Source organism: Penicillium daleae (genome assembly GCF_028827525.1).
Source record: "Penicillium daleae strain IBT 16125 chromosome Unknown utg000009l_segment0_segment0, whole genome shotgun sequence".
Taxonomy (NCBI): domain Eukaryota; kingdom Fungi; phylum Ascomycota; class Eurotiomycetes; order Eurotiales; family Aspergillaceae; genus Penicillium; species Penicillium daleae.
In genome coordinates this window covers 1530398-1544131 of record NW_026623157.1, presented here as the reverse complement: position 1 = coordinate 1544131, position 13734 = coordinate 1530398, and the positions used below count along the sequence as shown (strand labels likewise).

The window sequence follows — 13734 nt, the reverse complement described above, 5'->3', positions numbered from 1 at the left end:
TCAAAATCGCGAATATTCACTCCAGATATCTTCCGCTATATAGGCCTCAGCTGTATCCTTTTCAAAATGTCTTTCAGGATTACTTTTATTGAATACAAGGAAACTTTCATCCATAACTATAAGACTCATACATAGCCCCCAGAAAAGTCAACTAAATCTTCACTTTGTAAATCGCCCGCTGGTTGGCACTCATCAAGGCTGCAAGTAAAATGTATTTTCCCCATTTTATGTTCCCCAGCGCCTCGGTAAATTGATCACTATACGAAAGACCCGGAAATTGTGCCAGCTCAGTGATGGATACACCACTGACTCCCGATACAGGCAAATGTACCTGTAGCAAAATCATATTATGACTGGCCACATGTCTTCCAATTGCGAACATCTCGCCTTTATCCCATCCTGTAATCAATTTTAGTATACGATATTGCTTGATGTCAGCCTGGATGGCGGGGACATGGCTTTCTTCCTCCAAACTCTGTATGTAAAGGCGTTTCTCTTTTGTCACAACTGCACATCTGCTAGGCTGCCGATAGAGGGGCGCGAAAGTAGTAAAGAGGCCAACATTGGCACCGCTGTCAAAGCCCTTAACCACGAAATAATTAGAGCTGCAAACACTTTGTGGTGGCCATATAGAATAAATACTCACTTGTGATTTGATGATGACCGATTCTAGTCGCTTTGACTTCAAGCATATATGAATAAGCGTAGCTGTTTCCTCCAGACTGCGGATGTTGACTCTCGGGCGAACAACCAGGTAAATGTCGTCGCTCGTCGGGAATGACAACTCGACAATGTCTGTTGCTGGCCACTCGAGCTCCTCTGTCTGCGTGCATTGGTCAGGGGTCGCGACCCGTGCAATATACAGTAACGCTCGATGCTCCGTTCCAACTTTTCCGTGCAAGATACAGGCCATCACTTCGCTATCAGGCGAAATAGCGAGATCCGCTATCTCTGGTAGTGGTGAAAAGAACCGCTTCCGACGGGCGAAGCTGGCGTCCACCGACCGACCCCCTCTTAAATTGAAGACATAACACTTCAAACCGTACTACGTTAGCCAGTGAATCTTGCCAAAATGAACATTTTAGTGCTACTTACTTGAAAAGTACCTCCAGAAGTCGAAGCGATCAAATATCGGTCTGTCAATCGAATATTCTTCCAAATCCAGTTTGAGTTTTCACTTTCCAGAGACCACTGGCCTTGTGGCTTTGCCTCAACATCTTCGGTTGAGAGCGATACCGACGTAAAAAGCGTGAGTTCGGTGTCAGTCCAAAATAGAACAAGAGATCCATCACTGGATATTTCGCAGTTTTTGAAAGGATTCGCTGTTTTGAGCGTCCATCTGCCGATGTATCTTCCAGGTTCAGGTATCGCTCTGCGAGGCGGAAGACCACTAAGTAATATTTGCTTGATCATCGAACCCTGGTCGGGTAGTTCTCTCCTCGACTTCAATTTGTCAGGATCCCCCAACATTATATAAATTTCCTGTGTTTCTAGCAGCCTTTTTGCAACTCTGTCCACGCCACATCGTTTTGCTTGGTCTCGAAACACGTCATTCTCGAGAAAGTGCAACATAGCTTTTAACGCTTTCCCTTCTTCGGGCTCCCGCTGTTTACCGTCCAGGATTAGACGTTTGTGCCAATATTTGACGACTGGGTGCGCTTGAAAAGGCCCAAATCCTTTATCGCGAAGGAAAAACCGATCAACGCCATCTGCTTTGGCGTGATCCGACCGTGCTTCCGAGTATCTGGCCACGCCTTCTGCGCCCTTCTCCAGGTAAACAAATACAACGCTGATCACGCATCCAAGGGACCAGACATCACTGCCGGTCTTCATGGACGGGATTGACGCAAGAGATTCGGGTGCTAAGTAAGTACCCTCTCCATGTAAAGCCAAAGTAGGTGTCGGGGTCGGCTCAGACCCAGGCTTCGAACGCTTCACGAACCAGCTATTGAAATCTCTCTCCTTTTCAATTCTGTCGCCTGTCTTTCTCAATTTAACTCGGGCCATGCCAAAGTCACTGATTTTCCAAATTTTCCTGTCATCCTCGCCTTGAAATATCAGGATATTACTCGGCTTCAGGTCCATGTGATAGCAGACCAGGTTTTCGCCTTGGGGGGTCTTCATCCCTTGATGCAAGAACTCCAGTCCCCGAGCTAATCCCCAGGCAGAGAGAATGATCGCAGCCTTCTCCTGAGTAGTACTGGGCTTGATCGGATGGTAGTCCATCATGTACGCACTCAGGTCACAAATCGCGAGAGGCATGAAGAGGCTGTACTTGTCTGGGCCAATCGCGAGGCTGCCAAAATTGTCGACTATGTTCTCGCACGATCTATCAGAGGCAAGGATCTTCTCGAGGACGTCGTGCTCCTTGCTTGCGGCAGGGAATTGACTGCTGATGACATAGTCCTTCCTCGCAACCTCCAAAGGCCCAGGGTTTGATGTTCCGTTGCGATGATCATAAAAATGTCTCCTAGCAATCTTGACTTTGTAAACAGTTCCATAACCTCCTTGTGCCAGGCGCGTTTCCTCGAGATAAGGGAGACGCCGTCGTCCGAGGTCTACGACGCGCTGTTCTTTCCCCTGGTGAATGACCACGGGACAAAATATGGCTTGGTGTGCGAGAAACTTAGCACGGGTGACTTTTTCCTTGAAGACCAGTTTAAGAGTCCGATTTTCGGTAGGTAAGGAGAAGGTGTCGCTTGCAAATGTGTCTTTAACCAAAAGTTCTGTTGTGAATGTTCGCGCATCTTCGACGGTGCAACTGCTGAATATCAAGATGGCCAGGAAATCATGCAAGTCTCTTTCATTGACAGTTGCACTGAAATCCTCTTCACTGAGACCAGTATCCGTAGGATAGGACCAATCCAGACTCCTAAAAAGACAACGCAAAACATCAGGTCGTAGTACCTCTTTTGATGTTCCAATCGGTGCAAATCTGTGTCGATCGTCTTTGCGTCGCTCGAATTTCTGTAACAATTCCAGATATAGGTCGTTCCTCAACTCATCGAAAGAAGTGGGTGAGTCGGTTGTAGCCATGGTCCTAGCTGCGCTCGTGTCGTCGGGATAGCTGAAGATAGGAGCCACATAACTACCGGGCGCTCCTTATCAGTAATAATTCCGATGAGGCTCAGCTTGCAGTCCTTAAATCTCGTGACTTATTTCTCCGGGGATTTGATTTGCTTCTTCTCCTCCTTCGCTTCCATGGCTTCCAAGCGGCCATGCAATGGTTGGCTGGTTGGTGCTTCGCCCCTGCGTTTTTACCCCGGCGACGGGGACCGAGCGCCGACCGTCACTTGACGATCGTGGCGAAGTCATTTTGCTTTTTGTGAATTCTGGATGTGATGAGGGATTCTACGGGATTCTCAGTACTGAGTCTTGATCGTCATGTAATATGGCTGGTAAAATGCTCGCTGAGGTGATTTCAAGTTATATCGACTTCGCTTCACTTTCCAACAAGGAGGGGAAACTTTGATTTGGTCATTATGGGAATTAGGGTAATGAGAAAGTCGATTTATCGCCGTTCCAACCCTCGCCTCGGGCAATATGAAAAGTTCACAGCCCTGGATTGAACAATTCTTGTCTACTTTGTATGGTCTGCATAACTGCTCCGTGCTCGAAACTTCTCCCCGTATTTCCACAAGATGAATGGAATGGGGCACCCAACCATCAAGGCTATCAATGCCAAAACACTGTTTCCCCATCCGTATCCCAAAGCCGAGTACATCTCAGGACTGAATAGGGGGAACCCAAATCCAGTCAATCCGCGCAAAATATACACCGCGCCATTTGCGCTAGCGGCATACACAGGGAAAGTATCGAGGAGATACGCACTGACACATTGGAAAACAATGGTAGCACCCATGAGTGGTAAGGCAATACCAAGGTCAGGAACAATCCAGTGTGCCTTGTACTCCGCGCTCCATCCGAACCACAAAAGACCAAAGGGCACGAGCAAGGATGCCGGGACCATCATCGGTAGGCGGAATTCAGGCTTGCCAACACCTTGATTCTTTGTCACTTGAAATTTGTAGACCCGGTCGGTAAGAAAAGCGCAAACCGCTGCTCCAAATAGATAACCGATGCAGGGCGCTATATAGTTGAGCGTGCCTATGCTGAGTTTCATATGGTATTGGTCTTTCCACAGGTTGGAGAAGCTGGACAGAAGCAGATACACAATACCATACAGATATCCATAATAGCAAGCCAGCGCTTGTACAATGGGTTGTGTGCAGAGAAAGTAAAGGGACCGGAAGAGCGTTCGTCGGTAGCGCTGACCAATAGTCTCATTCTCTTTCTCATAGGGGGTCTTCCATACTGGATTATTTCCCTCTTTCTCTGTTGCGTGTTCCTTCATTTGTTTCTGCTTCTTCCGCTGAAGGAGAACGGGAGCGTAGCTCTCTCGTGCCATAGTGCCGCACAAGACCAGAAAAGCCCCGGATGCGATGGATGTTGAGTAGAATGCCCAGCGCCACGTCGAAAAGTCGGCAATGAAGCCACCAACTATGGGGCCTAAACATGATCCCAGAACGGGACCCATGCTAACGAGGGCTACGGGGAGCCCCCGTTCTTCCTTCCGGAAGACATCTCCAATCATACTCGCCCCAACCTAAATGAGAGTATTAGCCCTGACTTTTTCGTTTCGTTGAGAGAACACCTACGGCCAAAGAAGCACTAGCACCCGTTCCACTAAGCAGTCGAAACAGCAGAAGCTGTGGCATGCTTCTCGAGAAACCGGCTGCAAGGTTGAAGACGAAGTAGAACAGGTTTCCCGCCTGTAATACCAGCAGTCGTCCAAATAGCTCGCTCAAAGGACCAAGAAGAATGGGTCCAAGGCAGTACATCAGAAGAAATAAGGATAGTGCTAGCGGTCCGGTGACGGAGGAAGTGGCATTGAACTCTGCTGCGATAGCCTCTTCCGCGGGAGTGGTTATTGTGGAAGAGAGAGGCATCAGGAATAATGGAATAGCCACTGTAACCATGATCAGCCACTTCCGAGACTGTGGCCAATCTTGAGGGTGGTCCCCTTCAAAGTCAACCATGATTGTGCTTTTCTCGGGCGACATATTGACTGGCTTGACAATCAAAATCAGAGAATAATCGATGAATGGCAGCCCAATGTCCAGCTGTCAAATATACGGCATCAAATAAGGCGAGTAAGGCGTACGTGTACCTATGATGAATAAAAACAAAAGACAATCATTTTCATCCCTCCTTCTCCCTAGATCTTGGCCTGTGGGTATCGAATACGTAGGACACACATATTTTGAACCGATTGATCTTGTTTGATCGACACGGGTCTGCAATATCGCAAATTTGGGAGTTTCCTGAATAATAATGGGTCTCGAGAGAGAACATCGGACCTGAGATCCTTAATATTGAGAGACGATCGATGTCTGAGACTGATGTCATAGTATAGGCCCCTTCAAGTCCCTGTCTCCTTCTGATACTCCACCTTACGGCGACGGTCAATCCAATTTCGGGGCGTTTGGCGCGTCAAGAAGACAGGAACGTATGTAGTAGGTATCCCTTGAAATAACATGGCTCGTCAAGCAAGTAGTGCACACGCGTTTCCCATGGTTGGGTTTGACTCGGCAGGTTAAGATCGTCATTCTTTTGACGAGCTGAGAACGCCAGTCATCAAAGTTCATGAAGAATGAGATTGCGCACTTTGTGATGCCCAGGCTATGCTGATTGGTGAAATTTATGGTAACAATATCGGCAATGTTTCAATCAATCCAGTCGTGCAGTCGAAAGAGAGATGAGGGACAAGGCTTATCCAAGTTTGAGTTTCTGGATGAACGGAAAGTCTAATTAAGAAACCTGAGCCTTAGGTTTGAAAAATCATTCCACTTCTTCCAGGCATCCATGGAACTTCCCGACAGGAGAATTTCGTGCGAAGCGATAGGAGAAACGGACGTAGTCAAGGCCCGAACATACATGGGAAAAACCGAGCATCGTATCGAGATCGGTTCATCGAGATGCAGGTGTTTGCCCGGTCGCGGAGAGACACAGCCGATGAGTCACTTGCATCCTTATCCAGAAGTATAAAAGAACCACTTTTCTTTATGCTACAGTGATCTTATTGCAAGCACCTTGAGCTATTATTGATCTAATCGTTAATCGTGCTATCACCATGAGTAAAGGCCAAGTTATCATTGTCGGGTGAGTGAAACCCACCGTGCTTCCATTTCACGACTCGTACCAACATTGGCCATTTTTCCACAAGTGCCGGCGTCTTGGGCCTCAGCTGTGCGGTACAGCTATCTCGATCCGGTCACAATGTGACAGTGATTGCTCGAGATCTTCCTGGCGACTCACATATCGACTATGCTTCCCCATGGGCCGGTGCCCACTTCCGGCCCTCCCTCGCAAAATCGCCAGCTGAGCAACTCGAACAACAACTTATGCGGGATACATACAGCGAACTTGAAATGTTGGCCAAGGAGCATCCTGAGTCCGGGGTTAAGATTGTTCCGGCGATTGAATACTTTGACTCTGCTGATACGAACTCCTTCCTGGCCAAGGAGAATGGCTACATCGACTGGCCCGATTTTCGGATCCTAAAGTCGGATGAATACCCTGCCCATCATGAGGGCATACAATTGGGTGTTACCTACCGCAGCTGGGTCTTGAATTCTCCTGTCTACTTGCAGTGGTGCCGGAAGCAGGCTGAAGAGAAGGGTGTCGAGTTCGTCCGGGCGAATATCAGATCCTTAGACGAAGCAGTCGCTATTTTCCAACAGAAAGGTCAAGGAAATCGTGAAAGCGATATTCGGGCTGTCATCAATGCAACAGGTCGTGGATTTAATGATCCCGACTCCTTTCCATCTCGTGGCCAGTTCATCATTGTATCCAATCAGTGCGATAAGACGATCAGCCACCACTGGGCAGATGGCTCGTCGACTGTGATCATTCCCCGACCCCTGGGTGGCGGTACTGTTATTGGAGGGACAAAGGAGCCTAACAATTGGTCAGTTGCTATGGTCAAGCTAATATAACCTTAATGATATCTACACGACTAACGAGAGCAGGTCTGAGGACATATCTGATACTGCCACTGAAACAATTCTCAAAAGAGTTGCAGGCATCTGCCCTGAGCTAATTAAGAAGGAGAACCCTGTTGCTGGTAGTAATTATGGATTCGACATTCGTCAGGTCTATATTGCTCGTCGCCCTATGCGACGAGGCGGTTTGCGCCTGGAAAAGGAGATTTTGAGCCAGGGCATTCCGTTGGTCCACTGTTACGGTGCTGGCGCTAGTGGCTTCAAAATAAGTTGGGGCGTGGCCAAACAAGTCGAGCTCCTTGTTGCTAATACTCAGCTACTTTTGAATGATCCCCTGGAGGCGTCATGAGCTTGCTAGCGATAATAAGTCATCCTGAAAACGTACTTTCTTGGGGCAGTGTCAAGTTGGACCGTCTCTAATATTTGAGTATATCTGAATCTATTCTTTTGTGTCTAGAGTCTATGTCTAAGCTTCTAATATGCAACAAAGCTTTGATCAGAGCACATCACCGCTCTTTCAAGATGACGGATCGCAAGGTCTAGTTTTGCTTCTTGGATCCATTCTTGGGGAGCTTCCAGTGCAGCACACCATCCGAGTTGACATCGGAGACAACCTTGCAGGAGGCGAAGGTGTCGACCAATGACTTGAGGAAATGTCCCTCGTCGAGATGATACTGTTCTCCGAGATAGGGGACAATTGCATTGGTGGCCTCCTCAGCATGGTAGAAGGGGATCTTGGGGCACAGGTGGTGAATAACGTGGTAGTCGATGATCTCATGGAATAAGTGACGACCGATGAAGCCGAAGCGACGGTCGACGGTGGAGAGAGCACCCTTCATGAAGGTCCACGTATTCGCATCATAGTGCGGCACGGACGGGTGAGTGTGGTGCAGGTAGGTAATGGCAACTAATATAACATATTAGACGTGAAATTATATTATACCGTTTCAGGAAACACTTACCAAGCCAGTGGTGAACCCAGAAGTAGGGCACAACATAGAGCAGCGCAATCTTCCAAGCTCCAATCTGAGTGCCCAGGTAGTAGAGCGTACCACCGACAATCAGAAGGCCAATATCAGTGATGGCAATAAGGTGAGCCTGGGAGTCGGTGAACAGGGAACCGAGAGGGTCAAAGTGGCTGTTACGAAACGGCTTGGGGCTGGTTGCCTTCTCAGGCATACTCTTGTTTCCAGCGCTGATATTGAACATCAGATGAAATTGCCATCCAAAGATCTGTTGTGACAGAAGAGCAACCGCGTTGTAAAAGGGAGTCTCCTCGAACAGCTCCTTGGCCTTCTCCAGCATGGTAGGCTCCCCGATCTTGCTGTCCTCATCAGTGGGGGGAACGAAGGCGGTGTCTTTATCGATGTGGCAATGGTAACGGTGGTGTCTCGCGTGAGTGATCTTCCACGAGAAGTACGGCACCATAAGCAGGGAGTGAATAGCCCAGCCAACAACGTCATTCAGCATGGGGAACGCAGAGAAAGCACCATGACCGCACTCATGGCCGATAATCCACATTCCAACGCCGACGCAGCCCTGAAGGAAAGTATAGGCAGTCCAAGCACAGACCCGCTGTGTGGTAGTCGGCAAGAGATCGATATGAAGAGCTGCGTAGACGAGCACAGAAGAGTAGAGGATATCACGGGCAAGGTAGGCGAAGGACTTGATCGCAGAGCGCTCAAAGCAATGAGCAGGGATCTTGCTTCTCAAGAATCCATAGGTGATCTCCTCGGGCTTCACAAGGTCAGCGCAATTGCAATCGACATACCCATAGGTACTGAAACTTACCTTGGCTTCACCCTTCAAGCGATATGTCACCGGCTCGACCGTTTGAACTGTTGACGCTGCCATCTTTGCGTATAATGTTGCTTCAAACACAATTGATTCGAATCAACAAAATTGAATACTGTACAAAGGGGAACCTCGCCCCTTGTCAGATGAAAAAATAATCATCTACGATAAACGCATGGTCCAATGATTGGTTCCTGGAATACCCTAATAATGGAGCCCTATACGGAGCCATCTCTTGCCCCTTTCCAGAGTGTGGCGCAGTAATACCATGGATGGAGTCAAAGAACACGCTATTGTGATAGGTACCCTTTGATCACTTCCGAGACGCCGTTCCAAAGTCTCGCTTATTTGTCCAACAGAACCGTTGAAAATCTTTGAGTTTCACGGGATTTAGGTGGAGAAAATTTTGATTCTAATCTTGGCGTCAAATTTCTTTTCTTTTCTCGGACTCCGATTGGCTCCGGTGTGTCTCTTAAGTTTGAGCATAAACGCTAGCTTCATGGAGCCGCCTCAGTAGTGGTTGATTTTTTGCTTCCCCTTTTTCTAGATTTTCTAGGTGAAGTTAGTTTGTACTTTTACTGATCATGCTACACACTGTACTATTGTGTTTAACAGCGATGTGCTGTTGACTCTCCCACAAGAATCCGAAGCCGTCTACATTAAAGTACGTTTCAAACTACAGCCACAATGTGGCAATTTTGTATGAAAGGGGCGAAACCTCCTAGTAGCGCAAAAAAAATTTAAAGGACGGAGAAACTCGGACAGGGGGATCCGTTGAGAATCTCGTTCAAAGAGGAAAGACCACCGCGGAGAGCTTTCTGACATATGGAGAAACTAGTCCGAATGGAGGTGTGGATCTTACCCCCAAGCTCAACAATTGAAGGAACAGAAAAAAATTGGAGAACATGAAGATCAATGGCATGTGAAAGGGGTATTGACACAATCTGACAATCATATGTCTCCAGGCCAGGAACAAAAGGACTCAAGAAATCAAACCACCGACTACATTGTATGATATCTTCGACCCAGGCGTTGATTGTGCAAGTGAGGATCAAAGCAGGGACTACAATATCAACCAGTGAAGATTTCTGGCGTCTCATCTCCGTGAACCAAATCTACTACCCAGCGTGAGAATGGCATAATAATCCCTAGCAATGAGGATGCAAGGCTGCGATTTACCCGAGCAGCCTATAAGTCTCCCAATATGCATTGGCAATTGGGATATCAGAATCTTTAGTCGAGTTTCTCAATCTTCCCGCTTGGCTCCTTGGCAAGCATCCTCCATGTTCCATCTGTGTCTGATCCCGCCATTCTGATGCTATATTGGACAAATATTTAGATAAATATATAGATTAATGATATGGACTTAAACAGTTACTACTGCCCTTGCCGCTATGATTCTGCACAAAACGCGGCACTTAGATCTAGAGCAAAGGTCAGCTTACATTTTCTCGTAAGTCTTTCTCTTCAAGCTGAACTTTCTCCCGTCTTCGGATGTTTTAGATGGAAATAGGAGGTAGTGGTGAGATGAATTAGGTCTGCAGAGGTTTGGGTTCTGCATGTCTATGTAGAAGAATGCAAAGCAGGAAGGGGGTATAGAAAATAAGAAAATCTCCTAAACATAGTACTCAAGCACTCCGGGACGTTCGAAATTGGTATTGTCTATCTCTTCGAAATGGCCTAGAATCAGGCTTCTTTCGTTTAGCTGGTTCAACTCCTTGCTTACCTAAATCTATCTTTCCGTGTCCGCTCTTCATGTTGGTACCATCTTTCCCTACGCAATTCTTCATTACCAGACTGCCACTGCCATCCACGCCCCAGACTACTCGCTTGAAGGCCATACTGTATGATTCATACTCTAGATCCAATTAGCGAGCAGGACTCGGATCTTTGAGGTCTGTTGCCCCCAACTAGACGATGTGGGTCACATCTATACCTGACACAATGTGTGCCAGTGCCACCTAGTAGCCTCAATGGCGAAGAGAAAGCACAAAACTTTGGTTGTCAGATAGAATGCTCGCCACAATTGAGCACAGTGGCGCACGAGGCTGGCGAGCTAGTGATGGAGAACATTCAAGATCGAAGACTAAAAAAGGCAGGTCTGGCGGAATTATATCAAGGGCCACCTCCTATACAAAACCAGCCCAGAAAACCCTGTCCGCATGAATACAACCAATAAACCACTTGATTGCCTATACTGGAACTATCTACAGCAATATTGCACATACACATGTGCGAGGTCATGGCAGTTTCGTATTTACAAGTTCAAGGTCGAACACTCGACAGGACTAACTGGGGACGGGTCGCTCAATGTACTTGACAATACGAAAGGCGCACGTCAATCTTGTCAGGGCAATCACATGCTAATTAGCGAGAGGGAGGCAAAGAGCCTTGTTTGTCAGACATAGTGAGACTTTACCATTTTCGGATTTGACTGACCAGATTGCACGGATCCTAGGCCGAGGTGATGAGGGGCGGGGTGATGCCGATTCAAATACACGTGTCAATCGATATCAATGCTGAACCTGCGAAACGATCACAAAAAAGAGTGTAGTAAACTGACACTCGATGGAAGTGTAGGTTCGATGCAAAGTATGTAAAATGCATTCCATCTCCAATAAACAAGGCACCTCATGCCATTATGAATAAACTGCGCTTGAATGATATAGCTCCATTCCTCGTCCCTATGCCCCCCACTCCGGTACAATCAGTGTATTATTTCTTAGTCAATCGTCTTTCTTGTGAATAGAACGTGGCTTCGCTTAGAGAGGAACACTGGCAAGAAAAAATCATGAAACTCCCTTTACACCTACAATGTGCATCCATAATTACAAAGTGCGAAGAAAACACAGGCAGCAATTATGTCTCGGTCTCACCGCGGCGAAGTGCCAACAGTGCGCGGACATCGGTGACATACTGCAAAGCTTCCAGCATGGGGACAAGATGTAGGAGACCATTATCCGTAGGGTCATTGATCCAGCCTTCGATGGGGATCGCGTTATCTAGAAAGGAACGTTAGATGCTGAATAATGTAGAAAGAAGTTGGAGTATGCTACACACCCTCGTGGAACAGATAGCTCATCGGGCTGTTATCCAAGATCATAACCTTACTCAGGTCCGGTTCAACGGAGCTTAGATCCTTGATGTAGGCACCATTCCGAAGCGTGCAGTGCTGTCGGTAATACCGTGCCTGGAAGTACTTGCGTTCCTGCTCGAGCCAGTCGATCACAGGGTCGGCGTATTCTTGTACAGATGCGGTAAAGATCACAAGTTTATACCACTTGGAGATCTTTCGCAAGAAGTCATCACAGTGTGGCCGCTTGTGGACATAGTACAGAATCGGGTGCTGCGGACCCAACGTCGTCTGTGGGCCTCCGGGTGTCAGAGCTGTGGTCATGGGCATGGAGAGCTTCACCTCAACCATGTGCCCGCTGGACATGCGGCCACCCTTGGCGAGTGAGTGGATGAGCGTCTCATCAAGATCAAGAACCAAAGTTTTCTGCGGAAGCTTGGCATTGCGCGGTGCTGCAGTATATGAAGGGAGTCGCGGCGGGAGAAGAGGCCGTGGAGGAGCTGGAGAGTGGGGGTATCTGGTAATGCGATGAACAGATGGGGAGGTGGGAGACTTCAGGCTATCCAAATTGACAGCCCCCTGGACTCGAGTCACGCCCTCGGGCATCGGTTGCTCCAGATCCGTACTCTGGGTCCGTCGGTGTTGTCGCTGTTTCTTCAAAGATTCCTCGTTATGCAACTTAATTCGTATCGACCGGCGCGGCGTATTGTCATCCTGGTTGGGATCCGGGTCGTTGTCTTGGTTCTTATTTGATCGTATCTTGGCGCTGGTGAGACCTTTAATAGATCTGCGATCCGTCTCTGATTCTGACGTATGGGAATGAATGGATTCACGAGATGCTTGGGGTCTGGGCTTGCGAGTGGAGCCACTTCGTCGCCGTGTTTCTACCCGAGGGCCTCCCTCATCCGGCCGGTTCCTTGTATCGGCAGACGTTCTCCAGATCTTTCTCACTGGGGCAAGCAGCGAGTAATGCCCGTCGCTATTTTGAAAGCACTGCGCCACGAAAATGCCGGGGGCAGCTAGCGTAGATAGAATGAATTGGATCGTCTCGGCTATCGCATCGAAGATCCGTTTAGTGATGAGACGCCATGTGCTCTTCGTTACAAGAGCATCCTTCTGAACGCCGTGGAGCAAAGTCGTTTTCTCGTCAAATGAATGATGCGTGTCCTCGTAGCTTTCATCCTCCACGTACGGTGCTGGGTGGTCGTAGCTCAGCTCGGGGCTAGCGTTTGACCGGAAGTTGTCCTCACTGTAAGACCGGTGCTTGCTGAAGTCAAAGTCACCTGGCGCAGCTGCGCGCCGCTTCTCACTCTGAGATTGTGATCGTGGACGCGGAGAGCTAGAAGACTGCCCGATGACTCGCGAGGAGAGGATGTTGAGCGAGTTCATCTTCCAAGGAGGCTCACGGGAGACAGGGGCGCTGGGGATCTATAGTACAGGGTTTGGTCGTGAGCGAATCGTCAAAATTACTTGGGGCGGTCCATCGGGGAAGCGATTCGTAGGGACGTAGAGGTTCTCAAGGGAAAGAGAGGGGCATGGCGAAGAGGTGTAAGCTGGATTCACGACTCGTTCAACGGACCTCAATGCGCCAGTCTCACCCGTGCCTCGGAAGTATTTCCGCGCTCAACTCCAAACCGAATGTTGCCGCGAAATTAGGAAGCGGCTGCAAGAGACCAAAGAGAATGAGGGATATCGGATTGAAGGGACCAAGAGAGCAAGTCACGGGCGCGAAAAGGAGAAGGAAGCAGGGCCGTTGACGAGGAGCCAAAGTGTGGGGAAGCGGACAGACGGCGAACGGCAGAAAATCGATTGCTTTGTCGCACCACTTTACCTTCACTCGGAGTCTCGGTCGACCGTCTGCTG

General features: G+C 48.4%; 5 protein-coding genes across 5 annotated transcripts; 1 reads left to right on the top strand and 4 right to left on the bottom strand.

Annotated features, from left to right (window-relative positions):
• Window positions 1-151: 151 nt before the first annotated feature.
• N7458_011701 (uncharacterized protein) lies at window positions 152-3036 on the bottom strand (the record flags this gene model as incomplete). Its single annotated transcript, XM_056915083.1, has 3 exons — window positions 152-583; window positions 647-1045; window positions 1096-3036. 3 exons carry the CDS (start codon window positions 3034-3036, stop codon window positions 152-154), a joined length of 2772 nt encoding a protein of 923 aa, XP_056759837.1.
• Window positions 3037-3580: 544 nt separating this feature from the next.
• On the bottom strand, window positions 3581-5063 carry N7458_011700 (MFS transporter; the record flags this gene model as incomplete). The annotated part of the gene is made up of 2 exons (XM_056915082.1): window positions 3581-4606; window positions 4659-5063. The coding sequence occupies 2 exons, from the start codon at window positions 5061-5063 to the stop codon at window positions 3581-3583; spliced, it is 1431 nt and encodes a 476-aa protein (XP_056759836.1).
• A 1070-nt stretch (window positions 5064-6133) lies between these two features.
• On the top strand, window positions 6134-7353 carry N7458_011699 (FAD-dependent oxidoreductase; the record flags this gene model as incomplete). Its single annotated transcript, XM_056915081.1, has 3 exons — window positions 6134-6162; window positions 6227-6970; window positions 7032-7353. The coding sequence occupies 3 exons, from the start codon at window positions 6134-6136 to the stop codon at window positions 7351-7353; spliced, it is 1095 nt and encodes a 364-aa protein (XP_056759835.1).
• A 190-nt stretch (window positions 7354-7543) lies between these two features.
• N7458_011698 (oleate delta-12 desaturase) lies at window positions 7544-8858 on the bottom strand (the record flags this gene model as incomplete). Its single annotated transcript, XM_056915080.1, has 3 exons — window positions 7544-7911; window positions 7967-8741; window positions 8796-8858. 3 exons carry the CDS (start codon window positions 8856-8858, stop codon window positions 7544-7546), a joined length of 1206 nt encoding a protein of 401 aa, XP_056759834.1.
• Window positions 8859-11657: 2799 nt separating this feature from the next.
• On the bottom strand, window positions 11658-13260 carry nemA (Nem1-Spo7 phosphatase catalytic subunit NEM1; the record flags this gene model as incomplete). Its single annotated transcript, XM_056915079.1, has 2 exons — window positions 11658-11800; window positions 11859-13260. The coding sequence occupies 2 exons, from the start codon at window positions 13258-13260 to the stop codon at window positions 11658-11660; spliced, it is 1545 nt and encodes a 514-aa protein (XP_056759833.1).
• Window positions 13261-13734: the final 474 nt, after the last annotated feature.